We start from the raw sequence: 13,085 nt of genomic DNA, 5'->3' as shown, positions 1-13,085 counted from the left end.
GGCTCTTTGGAAACACCCGTCATTATCCAAATGATGTACACTAAATGAAAGCCATATAGGGTCCTCATTATGTACTAACAGACATCCGTTGATCCGGATCATGATGAACATAAGAAGACATCATCTCAAGAAACAAGCCATATCATTCTCGTTGAAGCTCGTCTCATCCTCAGCACCACGAGCCTGCCCCTGAACCCAAGATCATCTCTTTCTCCATATTCCATCATGGCTCTGCGCGCCTCGCTTTTCCTCCTCGCCGGCACGGCCCTGGCCATGCCCGCCGACACACTCTCCGCCCGGCAGGCCGACTGCGGCAAAGCAAAGACAAACATCCCAGCCGTCAACGACGCAAAGCTCCCAGACCCTTTTACCTTTGCCGACGGCTCCAAAGTCACAACAAAAGCCGACTGGGCCTGCCGCGCCACCGAAATCCAAAACGCCTTTGAGCAGTACGAGCTCGGAGACTTCCCCCCGCCCCCGGACAAGGTCGAGGCCTCCCTCTCGGGCAACACCTTGACCGTCAAAGTCACCGTCGGCACAAAGAGCATCAGCATGACCGCCTCCGTCACGAAGCCCTCCGGCACGGGTCCCTTCCCCGCCATCATCGGCGTCGGCGGCGCAAGCATCCCCATCCCCGGCACCGTCGCGCAAATCACCTTTGGCAACGACGCCTTCGCCGCGCAAAACGGCCAAAGCAGCAGAGGCCAAGGCCTCTTCTACACCCTCTTCGGGCAGCAGCACAGCGCGGGCGCCTTAACGGCGTGGGCATGGGGCGTAGGCCGTCTCATCGACGGCCTCGAGCAGCTCGGTTCCTCCCAAACGGGCATCGACACAAAGAGGCTAGGCGTGACGGGCTGCTCGCGCAACGGCAAAGGCGCCTTCGTCGTCGGCGCGCTGGAGAAGCGCATCGCCCTCACGATCCCGCAGGAGTCGGGCTCGGGCGGCGCGGCGTGCTGGCGCATCTCGGACAGCGAAAAGTCCAAGGGGAAAAACATCCAGACGTCGAGCCAGATCGTCGGGGAGAACGTCTGGTTCTCGCCCCTCTTCAACACGTGGGCGACGAGGTCGTCGCAGGTGCCCGAGGACCATCACCTGCTGGCCGGACTCGTCGCGCCGCGCGGGCTGTACGTGGCGGAGAACGATATCGACTGGCTGGGCCCCGTTTCGACGACGGGCTGCATGAAGGCCGGGAGGCTCATTTACCAGGCCCTCGGGGTGCCGGAGAATATGGGGTTCTCTTTGGTCGGCGGGCATAACCACTGCTCGTTCCCGAGCGGGCAGAATGCCGAGTTGACGCAGTATATCAACTACTTCCTGCTCAACTCCGCGACCAAGCCGTCCATTCTCGAGCGCAGCACTGTGAATGTCAACGTGAAGGACTATGCTACATGGTCGGCGCCGACGCTGACTTGAAGAAGACCACCGGTATCAGGGCCAGTCGTGGAGTCCATTGGGGTGAAGCGCGCAAAGGGCATTCGGGGAGAAATTGTTGTTGAGGGCCGGAACATCGGACAGATTCTATTTTGACTAGGTAATGATTTTCATGGCCTGCATAGCAGAAACGAATAGTTTGCATGTGCGCAATAACACAACTTGCAAAAAGAAACGATTGGTATGACATTACCACACTACCTTGAAGCATGTGAAGATGAGGCTCTTTGCCATGCACGTCAATCAACGGTGGCGGATGGGCAGAAGAAACCTCGGCAAGGCGACTTGACGCGCGACAATCCGCGCAAGTCTTGTCTGTGCCTGTCAATTCTTATGAATGTCACAGTCACGTTGAGAAGATGGGTCGTTTCACCGGCATTGGAGCGTTCTTTGATTGAAGCTTGGTATCCAGTGGACCAATCAGCGCTATGATTTCCCCAGGGGTTACCATCAATTCCCCCAATCCAAAGTCCTGTCCGGTGTCTATGAGATACTTACACACAGTAGTAGGTAAGCTTATAGCACACGGATAATGGGGCGACTTTCAGATGTAAATGTTTCCTTAGCTACAGATAATTCGGATGAAAAAACACAAGCGTCTTGGAGGCAAACTTGGAGAAAAGAACAGGGGCACGACAGGTTTGCGATTCGTTTGTCATCCAATCCACCGCTGCTCCATCCCTCCATCCCCTGCCTTAGCTCGCCGGGTCGTCTACATTATCTTAGTACACCTTTTTTGTACCGCGTGATTCGGACGATCCCCAACGAAATCTGAACATCACGCGAAGAAGGGTTTCCAGTACTTGTAGTATTATTCGCTTCAAGCCCGGGGGACCGAGGAAGGACATGCTCTCTTCGCATCTATACATGGCCATCACTTTCTGATCCTCTATTCGTTTGTCTTTTGATAGATAAGAAAACGGTACGGCATCATCTTTACACTAACGGCGACGAGCAATCGCCAGCCTCTCATTCATGCCAATCATCACCATCATCACCAGCCGACAATAAACCTCACAACACCAACACCACTCCAGGATGCTCGGCCGCACGCTTCACGAGTTCATATTTATACGCGCCTGCATAGTACCGCTCCGCTACCCAATCCTCCCTTACGCAGCCCTCCTCCTCGCAAGCCTCCTCGGCGCAAACTACGCAGCCTCCTCCTCCTCCTCGTCGAAATGGCTCACAACCGCCGCCGTCACAACATGCATGGCAGCCACGGAACTCATCTACGCCCTCTTCATCTGGCTCCCCTACACGAAGCGCCTCAGGGAACCCGCCACGCACCCGAGCCCTTCCTCGCCCGCCGACCGCCTGGCCCTCTTTGAGCGGTGCATGGCCACCATCCCAGACTTTGAGCGCTACGTCCGCATGTGGTTTCTGGGTGCCGACATGGCCGACATCCATCGCGACAACGTCCGCGACTTTCTCCTCTGGGCCTTTTTTGACATGGGCGAAAAGGACGTCGGGCGGGCCAGCGCAAGGGACGGGGAGAACTACGACGTGGAGGTGGACCAGTATATAACCCGCAGTGAACGTCTGCTCGGCAGGCCCTTCAAGCCCGGTCGCGGGCCGGCCAAGTGTCTGCGCCTGACCATCGATTCCGTAGATACAAAGTACCGCACCGTCTGGTGGTACGCCATCATGGCCTTGTTGGACCACGTCACACACCTCTCCTTGTGGTTCTACGGGTTCCAGTACTACGCGCAGCCAAAGGACAAGGCCATTTTCCCACCTCGTCTCCAACAGGTCTTTGCCAGCAGGCGGTCCTCGGCCGGTAATTTGAGCTACTGGCACCGCCCCCATCGCGCAGAAGGTCTGCCGGTTGTCTTCCTCCACGGCATCGGCATCGGGTTGTGGCCCTACGTCCGCTTTCTCGCCGAGATCACCACCATGAGAATTAGGGGCCGCGGCCGGACAGGTGTCATCGCCATCGAAATCCTGCCCGTCTCCTTCCGACTTACTGACCCACCGCTGGGCAAGGAGGTCTTCCTTCGACAGTTCAAGCAGATAGTAAACCATCACGCCTGGGACAAGTTTGCCCTCGTCTCCCATTCGTACGGTTCCATCTTGTCAACCCATGCCATGCGATGCCCAGACCTGCAGGCTAGGATCCCGCGGGCCGTGCTCATTGACCCCGTGAGCATCCTCCTGCACCTGCCCGACGTCGCTTACAACTTCACACGACGTGCGCCGTCGACCGCAAACGAGTGGCAGCTGTGGTATTTTGCGAGCATGGACCCCGGAGTCGCCCACTGCCTCGGCAGATACTTCTTTTGGAGGGAGAACGCCATCTGGGCTGACGAACTGGTTGGTCGCACAGCAGGATCGGAATCGGTAGGCGTCGAGCGGCAGGAAGCGAGGCAGGTCACCGTATGCCTGTCCGGGCTGGACCTCATTGTCGACAGCCACGCCGTCGCCAGGTATTTGGCCGAGGGGGGTCAGGGCCAGCAGACGGAACACCCCGCATGGTTGCAAGGCGAGCATGGCCGGCGCGACGTTGCCGGACCAAAGGCTGCACCCATATCGGGCATGGGCTACGAGAGTCACCGTTCCGCTGGGTCAGGCATCGACATCCTTTGGTTTCCGGACAAGGACCACGCCCAGGTCTTTGATTCCCCCAGGGCTATAGCGCGAATCGTGGGTGCCATATGGGGCGATGACGAAGCAAGATAGAGATACTCAATAGATATCATGACATTGGCGGAATCCCACCGGGAAAGCCACACTTCACACGTGTCCTGCGAAGTTAGTCTTTTCGAGTAGTGCCCGATGTGATGCTTCTGCTGCTGCTGCTACTGCTGCTTCTGCTGCTGCTGCCACACATCGAGCATGCGGCCAGCCGCCTAGAGTTGGAGTCCGTCTCCACGACCGAGCGATGGCATATGGGTTACTTCGCCCGGTCACCTCCCCAATCCGTCAAGCCTACCGTGACCGGCTGGGAACCGCTGCGAGTAATGACCCACACGGTATCTTGATCTGACTCGTTGAGTAGTTGGTGCTCTGTCCAGGACGGAATGAATGCAAAATCACCCGAGGACAGCTCGTGCCGCTTTACATCTTGTCCTGCACCAGGACTAACTAGCAAGATGCCGATCCCGGAAGCCATGTAGAGAATGGTATCTTGGCAAGCATTAGAGATACACCGCCAAGAGAGTGACAATAAGTCGCAAACGCGTAAGAAAGAGATGGTGGGTTGGGAAGGGGGGAAAAGATTAATCCTAACCTTGCTCTCCGTGATGGCGGATAGCCGATGTCGCATGTGGGTTCAAAGTAATGACTACTCGAGTTAGTTGAAGAAGACGTGGCAGTGAACAAGACACAAGACCATGCGATGGGACAGGGTTAATGGAATCATGACAAGCACGACTTGAGCCTTGTTACTCTATGACCAGCAACACAGTTCTCGGCTGCGACGCTACCTTATGGCGGGTATGTTGGCGGTCCCAGGCAGGTCGCGGCAGCTAGGAAAAGCGGCGGGAAAGGCGCTGCGTGATGCCAGAGCAGATCCCATACGAATACAGAGAAAGAGAGAGGAATAGAGGTACTCGTAGTGGCAGGGGAGACGGCATCCTAGACCAAGTTGGACTTACCGGAGGCGCAGAGCTTATCGCTTTTGCTGACAACGGCATCGGCCTCGTTGGCAGAAGCGGGATTCAGAGTTGCATTGGGAGGGCGGAGGGTGGTCGCTTTGGTGACGGATACCGACGAGGGAACGATCATGGGTATCAGGTCGTTGATGAGTGGGATCAGGGACGCCATGGTGACTGTCGGCTGTCCTGCAAGGCAGCAAGCCTGAGCAAGGGGCGCGCGCGCGAGCGAGGGAGCGGGTTTCCAATATCCCGGCGGTTCCTTGGTCTGCTGGCGTGCTCCGTTATGATCTGGCCGGTCTCGGCTGGTCCGCCTGCGGAGAGGGGGGAATAAAGGTTGAATGGCCGTAGTTGGGTGTTCCGCTTGGTGAGCAGCGAGATCCGAGTCGAGTATCCGTAGAATTGTAGGATATTGGGTGAGGGTGAAGACAACCTTCCCACTGGCGGGCGGAAGCTATTACCAAGTAGGAAGGAGACGTCGAACGGATCACTAGGTGAGGTGGGAACTAGGGGAAGCTCCGGCAGTGGATTGAGCAAGTATGAACGGCGCAAGGTCTGGATATTTCCGTATAGCACGGTGAAAAGGTAGTGTCAACAACGTTCTGGGGATATGGTATAGACGTATAGGTTGTTGTGGATACCCACCTATTCTGCCGTCGTCGTATGTTGTGGTTCGTTGAAATTAAGTTGAATCTTGTTTTGCGAAAATTGTAACCTCCGTATTGGTTAAAAAGTGCGGTATGCCGAAGCGAGATCCAGCGATGGAACCGAAAGTCTGTCGAATTCGTGGTAACAGGCAGCTGTGGTTGTTGTTGGTGGTAAATCAAGGGTTAATGCCTCCCGAGTCCTCAGGTTGATGGAGTTTAGGTGGTCCCTGCAATGAGCGAGAAATGGAAGAAGAGGAAGGAGGGGACGAGGAACCACCTACCTACCTAATTGGGTAGGAGAACTAGTAGACCTGTTTTGGAGACTATGTCTTCTAATTACATATATCTATAAGATAGGCACCATCCTTAGGTAGAAACACAAAGAAAGAGGGAAAGAGATCATTTGGAAGACGTGCAATTGAATGAAGCCTGGAATGCTCCGTACCCGAGTTCTGTTCCCATAGACACTGCCTTCAACCAGAGTTACGACACAGCCAATGAAAGCGCATTGCTGGCTTGCCGCAAAGGTTCCTGTCCGACAAGCCTTGGCTGGGACTTTTTGAAGCCATGTGGATTCAATCGAGACCAGATAGGCCATTTGCTATAGGTCAGAATCCTCAGGCCCTTTTGCGGCGAGATGTATGGATAATGTGAGAGCAAGTTGGAGAGAGCATGGCACGTTCTTGGCTTGACCAATGTGATGCATTGGTCATTGAACAAGCGCAAAAGATACGCGCAAGAACTGGGGGGTTCTTTGCTCCATACCTAGTAATCATCTGGTGCAGTCTTTGGGCATATCAATTTCCCCTACCTTACCTAGGCAAAGGTGGGTTGAAGCCAATTTGAAGTCTAGGCTCGTGAATGGTCGGAACAAACAGCGACGATCTCCTGCAATGCGCCGGACAGCCGAAGGGATGAGTGTAGCCGTAAATAGTAGTTAGTTGGCGCAGGTATCAAGGTAAGGTGGTTGAGTGAGAGGAATCTGTTCACAGATACACCCAAGCACGACAGATACTCCTGACCAGCCTCGCTTCGGGCCCAAAGTCAAGGTGCTTATCTTGGCCCGACATCAAGGCGGGTGCTTTGCGATCGTAGGTAAGCTGGAATTGTCAGTCGGGTGGCTGGTTGGGTAGAAACCTAGGCGATGGCGTTATTGATCCGAGCTCTTACGGTACCTTGTGGATGGAAGCCTGAACTGGACGGGAGGTGACGGGAGGTCTGTTATCTTGTCTCTCTCGTCACCCGATAAGCGACAGACCCTAAGGTCACTGACCTCATCCCGAGTAGCTACGTATCTTGCCTTAGTCAGCAAACAGCTCCTTCGTCCCCGCAATCCGCTTCCATTCCGGTTCCGGTTCTCGGTACCTGAGGTGCCTGACCCTTGACGGTGCACCACAGCCCACAGCCCACTGCACTTCACCTTTCCAACGCACAAGGATCAAGACGCGACTCGATGGTCATGCCTGGGTCTTGGCTCCCCTTTGCGGCACAGCATGCTGGGCTACCTACAGCTGCACTGCTGCAGTAATCCTCACACGGTCATCGACATATCCCTACCTTACCTCACTCGAGCTGCGAGCACCTCATGAGACGAGATGCAAGAGCAGAGCAAGCTTGCCTGCGCTAGCTAGCTGGTCGAGATGCTGCAGCAACACGCATTGCTTCCACATGCACCACCGGCGTGGCAGGCACAGTAATATCCGCATCTATTCTTGGACTTCCACCTCCACGGTCGACCACAACGGCACTAATGGATAGGCATCCTACCTGGAGAATCACCTTACCAGCACCTTACACACATCAACGTCGTTGGCTACGGACGAACCCCCTTCCTCTTCCGGGCACAACATTCCACTCATCCCTCAAGTTTCCCCCCGTCCAGGTTCCAGTCACCGGTTGGCGCTGCATTAGTCCTGTGGCCCGGAGACGGCGATGGCGGCATACCTTGCTTGAACCAAGGCCCTTTTGTCTGTTTCGGTCCTATATCCGTCTGCACCACCGACCCTGACCTGGAACCTGAACCTGGTCCCGACCAACCTTACCGCAACGTCCTCTCGAGTCCTCGACATCCATCATCTGTCTCGGCACATCCAGCCGCATGTTGTCGCATACGCCTGCGGAATCTAGATCCATCTATCCATCCTCTCCGGCACGCGACTGCTCATGGTTGGCCGTTCCAAGCATCTAAACCGCTAGCAAGCTCTATTGGCACTACCAAGTAACCATCCCTACACCCACCACGCCAAACTCTCCGCCCCGCCTCGGCTGTCGTTGCCGCTGCTACATACTACCGCTACTGCTGTCGACCGTGCTGTCATCGCTGCTTTCCATCATCCCCTGGGGTGGATTAGCTATGCGCCGTAACCGGGGGTCGCAAAGAGGAACTTCTGGCCCGTCCGCGACCGCAACCAAAAAGTTCATGCTATTGTTGCATACACGCACGCACCCGACACACCCTCACCCCGGCTGGTCGGAGACGTGGAGACTAAACCTGGAGTCATGACCCCAACATTGCGAGCACTGACGACTCCTATATGCACCACCCTTGGGCAACCCGAACCTCCGTGATACCTTAGACTTACCGCTGGAGTCGTTGAGACATCGACACATTTTGACACATGCTGCAAGCAGCGCCAATATCACATCACCCCGAAGCGTTCTCGTCCGCAACATTGCTTTCTAGCCCGAACAATAACCCCCGCCGCTGCATACTCTCTTTGCAGCCACTCGCCAAACCTTCGTGACAGAGTATTGGATCGCCCAACAAGCCACAAGAATAGTTCGCCCCCCTTTTACACTCTGGAGCCCTCGAAACGCTGTTCAACGTTGCAATTCTTTTCTCTGAAGAGGCATGGATACGAATTGCGAAATGGCTACGAGTCCTCCCTCGCCCACAACCTCCGCCGCGGATTCGGATGCGCCAACTCACGACACCATGTCAACCGCTAGCGGTAGCAATTACGGTGGCATCGACCCCGAAGTTGAGGAAAACCTCTACATTTTACCCTACGTATCTGAAGAAGGACTTCGCAGCGATGCCACAGATCACCGGAAAACGATTGGAAGCTCAAGGGAAGACTACTATCCCCTTCCTTCTGACTTCAACATTGCGGCCTCAGGTAGTATGTCAACGATCCTTGTTTAATCTCAAATATATCCGACTGACCCGTCTTTGCTGTGCTAGCTTTGCCTTCCCTGCCTTCAGACAACAGTTGCCGCCTACTCGCGCTTCCTTCCGAACTCATCGATGCGATCCTCGCCTATTTGCCTCCCTGCGACCTGGCAATCGTAGCGGAGACCTGCCGAACCCTCCACGCCCACGCTGCGTCCGATATTCACTGGTATCAAAGGGTACAAGCCAATGTGCCTGGAGAGAAGGTCACAACTCCCTATCCATGCCGCACATACCGCGAACTTTACGCCGCACACGACCCAAGATGGTTTCTGCCAAAGTACAAGATCTGGTTCTGCGACCGTGATCTCATGGGCAAGATGATGATCATCAGATATGACCAGCGGAGGGGTTGCATTGAAGGATATCAGTTGTTGGCTGTCAGCAACCGTACTACATATCAGCACTGGCCCGCCGACCACAGTGTGATTATACACGCCTTCGAACCTCAGGTCAAACTTCATCTGGACAAGCCGGTACTCCAATTCCATGCTCGCCGCCCAGCCGAAGACGAGGGATTGTTGGGCAGTTTGGGTCAACGATTTCTGCCAGAGGTACCGATGTCAATTCACGACCCAATGGATGCTATGTTTTGCAACTTTATGATGGCTCGCCCTCTTGACGCTTCAATTGCTACGTCAAGAATGGATGGCGTGTTTCCTTATGGGAATGTCTGGCCTCCACCGGCCATTCCTGCCCGTCACAGGGTGTCGGGTGTGATTTCTGGTTTGGATGGTGATGACCTTGCCCCTGGCGACCAACCGACGAGAAGAGCTGAAGCCTCGGACCAGGCTTTCCGGATTCGGCAGTGGATGGAAATGGCCGGGTCTCCAACACCGGGTCTTTTCCTCGGGCCTGGGCCTGTGGGTATCATTCAAGCTATCCAAGCCAACATGGGTATGGGTACTCCTGGCGTTACCGGCGTACGCATTGGCGAAGAAGTGATTACATATTCAACCCTCGATCCTGTTGTCTACACACCAACGGAGCTCAAACCATGGCGAGGTATCTGGGTTGGAGATTACAGCGGGCATGGGTGCGAATTCTTGTTGATCAACCAGCCCGATGACGAAGAAGTGTCGGATGAGGAACTTGGTCTTGTCCGTGGCTCTGACGAATCAGAGTTAGAGTGGACGAAGCGTCGTACCGACGCGAGAGTATACCGGGGCCGTCTTGAAGCAATCAAACTCACTGGCGACCCGAATGTTCCGCGAGGGGAGTATACTTTCGTCGCGGACGATTTGGGCGAGGCTGGCTTCGTTGGAATTGCCCAAGAACCACCGTTTCAGGGCACACGAGTCGTCAGGAGTAAAGGACATGTCGCTGGAACGGGCTTTTTAGATGGTATTTTACCTTTTCCAAAGACGATTTTGGACGTATGCTAACCATTTTCCTCCAGACAAGTATATCGAGTCTCAGCTTATGCTCGTCTCCCACGACCGACTTGCTCAGTACTGGGTCGGATTTGGACATATCAGCTTCTTTGAGCGAGTTAACATTGACGAGTTTGTGAGTCCCTGATCTGGCAGGTTGAGATCATGCTAGGCGTCAATTGTTGGCAAGAGGACAGGCTTCCTCGGTGCCATTTAAGGTGGTTATCTGACCAGCTCGAATTCATCTTTTTGAGGACAAGGATTTTATCAAAGACATTGTAATGTGGATATGTACTTTCGATGAGTTTACGGCTGAGGATCGATTGGGTTACCCATGCAGCTAGCAATACCATTGTCATAGACAGAACTCCCTGAGAACTACATGTTGACGACGTTGATGAAACATGCTGTTATGTTCCCCTTCAGACCTAATAAAGTGAATGTGTACTAACTTACTTTCCTGTATCATGTAAAAGGCTGTCTGGTCTGACTCCATCGTTCTTTATCAAGCCATCAGCTACGCTACACACATGTCAACTTGTAACTTTGATGTCCTTCCTACGCTTTCTCGCTCGGTTTCTCGAAAGAAATAACAGAATATCGGAAGGTTCCATTAGCATACCCACGCCTCATGGCGCGGAAGGACTGCAAGAATGCAATGCCGTCCCGGCCCTGACTAAAGGCAAAGGCCCACAGAGAAGGGTTTTGGACCAGAGTCCATGTGATGTCCCTGAACAAGTGTTACTCGCGGTCACTCCTCATGGTTTGATATTGCATGACAACTTACCAAGTTCTGCTCACTTCCTTGCTGATATCCTTTGGGCCCGCGAGCAAGGAAAGCCCAGCGCCCTTTGCAAAATCGACGTAGCCCTGCTGGGTGCAAAGCGGCGGGAGAAGCATGCCGTCTGATGGCGAAGCCAGTCAACATTCAGTTCCTTGCCATGCGAGAGGCTAACATACCTTCAATCGGCTTGAGATCGTTCGCAAACTCCGTCTCAGTAACATTCTCCGCCTTGAACCAATCCGCCAGGGCCAGCTTCCCACCGGGCTTGAGAACCTTGAACGCATTCTCAAAGAAGAGCGCCTTGTTGGGGAAATGGCTCAGCGCCTCGCTGATCCACACGGCGTCGAATGAAGCGCTCTGCCCAGCGAAGAAGTCGCCCATCTTTTCGGCGTCGAGCTCGATGAAGCGGATCCTGCCGCGGCCGAGCGGAACGAAGCCATCGGCGTCGGCTTCGGTTTCTTTTGCCTTGTCAGATGTCTCTGACGCCTGCTTTTCCGCCTCGGCCTTTGTGAGCCTGTTGGCGATCTCGACCTGCTTGGTGGAGATGGTGATGCCCGTCACGGAACAGCCGAGTGTGGAGGCGAGGTAGCGAGAGGTGCCGCCGATGCCGCAGCCGACGTCGAGGACGTTGCTGTTCTCGCCGACGCCGGAGAGCTGGAGGAGGAGCTGGATGAGCTTTACCTGGGCCTGTTCCTTTGTTTCGGAGCCGTCTTCCCAGTAGCCGTGGTGGATGTGTTCACCCCTGAAGACAGTGCACGTCAGCTTAGACGAAGATGGCCACGCTGTATGGAACTTGATGGAGGGGGATGAGAGCACAGACTAGATGCAGTCTATCAAGAGTGTGAAAGGGCGCTGTGCCTCAATTGCACGTCACAGAGCGCGCGCACGGTGGATGAGAGAGAGGACCAGTGATAGCTTACCAGAGACTCAGATAGTAGTCACTCGCGAGGTCATAATGAAGCTTGATTCTGTCCTTGAGAGCCTGCATAGTCGAGTGAGCCAGACCCATGGGGGTGTCATATTGCTTGCTGAGCTCCGTGTTGGAGGTGTCCACTGTAGCGGCCATATTGTCGTCGATGCAGGACTAATAAGATGTAAAGCGAGCAAAGAAATGAAGTCAATCACGATATGATTGAGGACTGGTGTAACTTTGGCTGGTTCTCAAATGTCATGGATTGGCATTCAGAATTGACCAGAAATGGACAGCTGTGGTGGTGGTTTCGGGAGCTTGGTATCAGATGGGGAGAGCTTCTAAGCCAGTAGGAGCATTAAGGTATTGGGAACAGAGGAACAGGCCACACATTCTTCTCCGAGACAATATGGTTGGGAAACCCCGCGCGCGGCTACTAAGGTATGGGAAGTATTAAGGTAGGGTGCTCGTGTTCGGAGGCCGAGGCAGGAAACAGTAAGCACCTCTAACGACTTTAGTTACTTTGCGGCAGACACTGTTGAGCCGCCGGCGCAGGAGTTGCACCGCACCAGCACCGTTACTGTGACTCTGTGAGAGACGTCATGTTTTCGTTGGGTGAAACGTGAATGCCAAACCGTCCACCTGCATGAATATCGAACCTTGCGGTTCCTGTTGCCTTATGTAATGGTTGTTGGTTTGTTGGTTGAATTGACTCAAGCCATAGACATCAGCCACATATTGTTCTCGTCGAGTCACGTGACCTTGAGCCACACATTCCAAAAATAGAGAGACCGGCTCTTGCCCAGCCACCACGACCGCGACCACTGCCACGACAACAGCGACACATGTCGCAGTGTGGCAGTGCCAATGCTCAGCATCAGTGCCGGGTCCCGGGGTGGGGCCGTGTGGACCCCTTTTCATCTGCCAGCAGCAGTAGCAGCAGCAACAGCCAGGCACAGCAAGGCCTGTCAGAGTTGGTTCAGATCCCAGGCCGTCCAAGGCGCGTCCCCCAGCCAAGCCTGTCTGTCTGTGCTTGAGGAAATACTGGAGTTCAGACGAGAGGCCGACCACAAGAAAGACCACCCACCTGTGACCTGAAGAACCTGGCAAGCCTGGGAAAGAGACAAGAAAGAAAGGAGAAACAGGGGGAATGCGGCCCAGCCTCAGCCCAGCCC

The 13,085-nt window shown here is 54.7% G+C and overlaps 5 protein-coding genes across 5 annotated transcripts; 3 read left to right on the top strand and 2 right to left on the bottom strand.

The window, feature by feature from the left end:
- Positions 1-225: 225 nt before the first annotated feature.
- CPAR01_16645 (Cip2) lies at positions 226-1,413 on the top strand (the record flags this gene model as incomplete). Its single annotated transcript, XM_060500890.1, has 1 exon — positions 226-1,413. One exon carries the CDS (start codon positions 226-228, stop codon positions 1,411-1,413), a length of 1,188 nt encoding a protein of 395 aa, XP_060340405.1.
- A 1,056-nt stretch (positions 1,414-2,469) lies between these two features.
- On the top strand, positions 2,470-4,110 carry CPAR01_16644 (uncharacterized protein; the record flags this gene model as incomplete). Its single annotated transcript, XM_060500889.1, has 1 exon — positions 2,470-4,110. The coding sequence occupies one exon, from the start codon at positions 2,470-2,472 to the stop codon at positions 4,108-4,110; it is 1,641 nt and encodes a 546-aa protein (XP_060340404.1).
- A 214-nt stretch (positions 4,111-4,324) lies between these two features.
- CPAR01_16643 (cupin) lies at positions 4,325-5,478 on the bottom strand (the record flags this gene model as incomplete). The annotated part of the gene is made up of 2 exons (XM_060500888.1): positions 4,325-4,557; positions 5,028-5,478. Coding segments are annotated over 2 exons (684 nt in total), but the record flags the coding sequence as incomplete, so codon positions are not given.
- Positions 5,479-8,540: 3,062 nt separating this feature from the next.
- CPAR01_16642 (F-box domain-containing protein) lies at positions 8,541-10,364 on the top strand (the record flags this gene model as incomplete). The annotated part of the gene is made up of 3 exons (XM_060500887.1): positions 8,541-8,793; positions 8,856-10,187; positions 10,243-10,364. The coding sequence occupies 3 exons, from the start codon at positions 8,541-8,543 to the stop codon at positions 10,362-10,364; spliced, it is 1,707 nt and encodes a 568-aa protein (XP_060340402.1).
- Positions 10,365-10,774: 410 nt separating this feature from the next.
- On the bottom strand, positions 10,775-12,066 carry CPAR01_16641 (methyltransferase domain-containing protein; the record flags this gene model as incomplete). Its single annotated transcript, XM_060500886.1, has 4 exons — positions 10,775-10,946; positions 11,004-11,121; positions 11,177-11,742; positions 11,921-12,066. 4 exons carry the CDS (start codon positions 12,064-12,066, stop codon positions 10,775-10,777), a joined length of 1,002 nt encoding a protein of 333 aa, XP_060340401.1.
- Positions 12,067-13,085: the final 1,019 nt, after the last annotated feature.

The sequence above is a fragment of the Colletotrichum paranaense genome, assembly GCF_030867605.1.
Source record: "Colletotrichum paranaense strain IMI 384185 chromosome Unknown Scaffold_27.1, whole genome shotgun sequence".
In the NCBI taxonomy this organism is placed as follows: Eukaryota; Fungi; Ascomycota; class Sordariomycetes; order Glomerellales; family Glomerellaceae; genus Colletotrichum; species Colletotrichum paranaense.
This window is presented reverse-complemented; position numbering and strand designations above follow the sequence as displayed.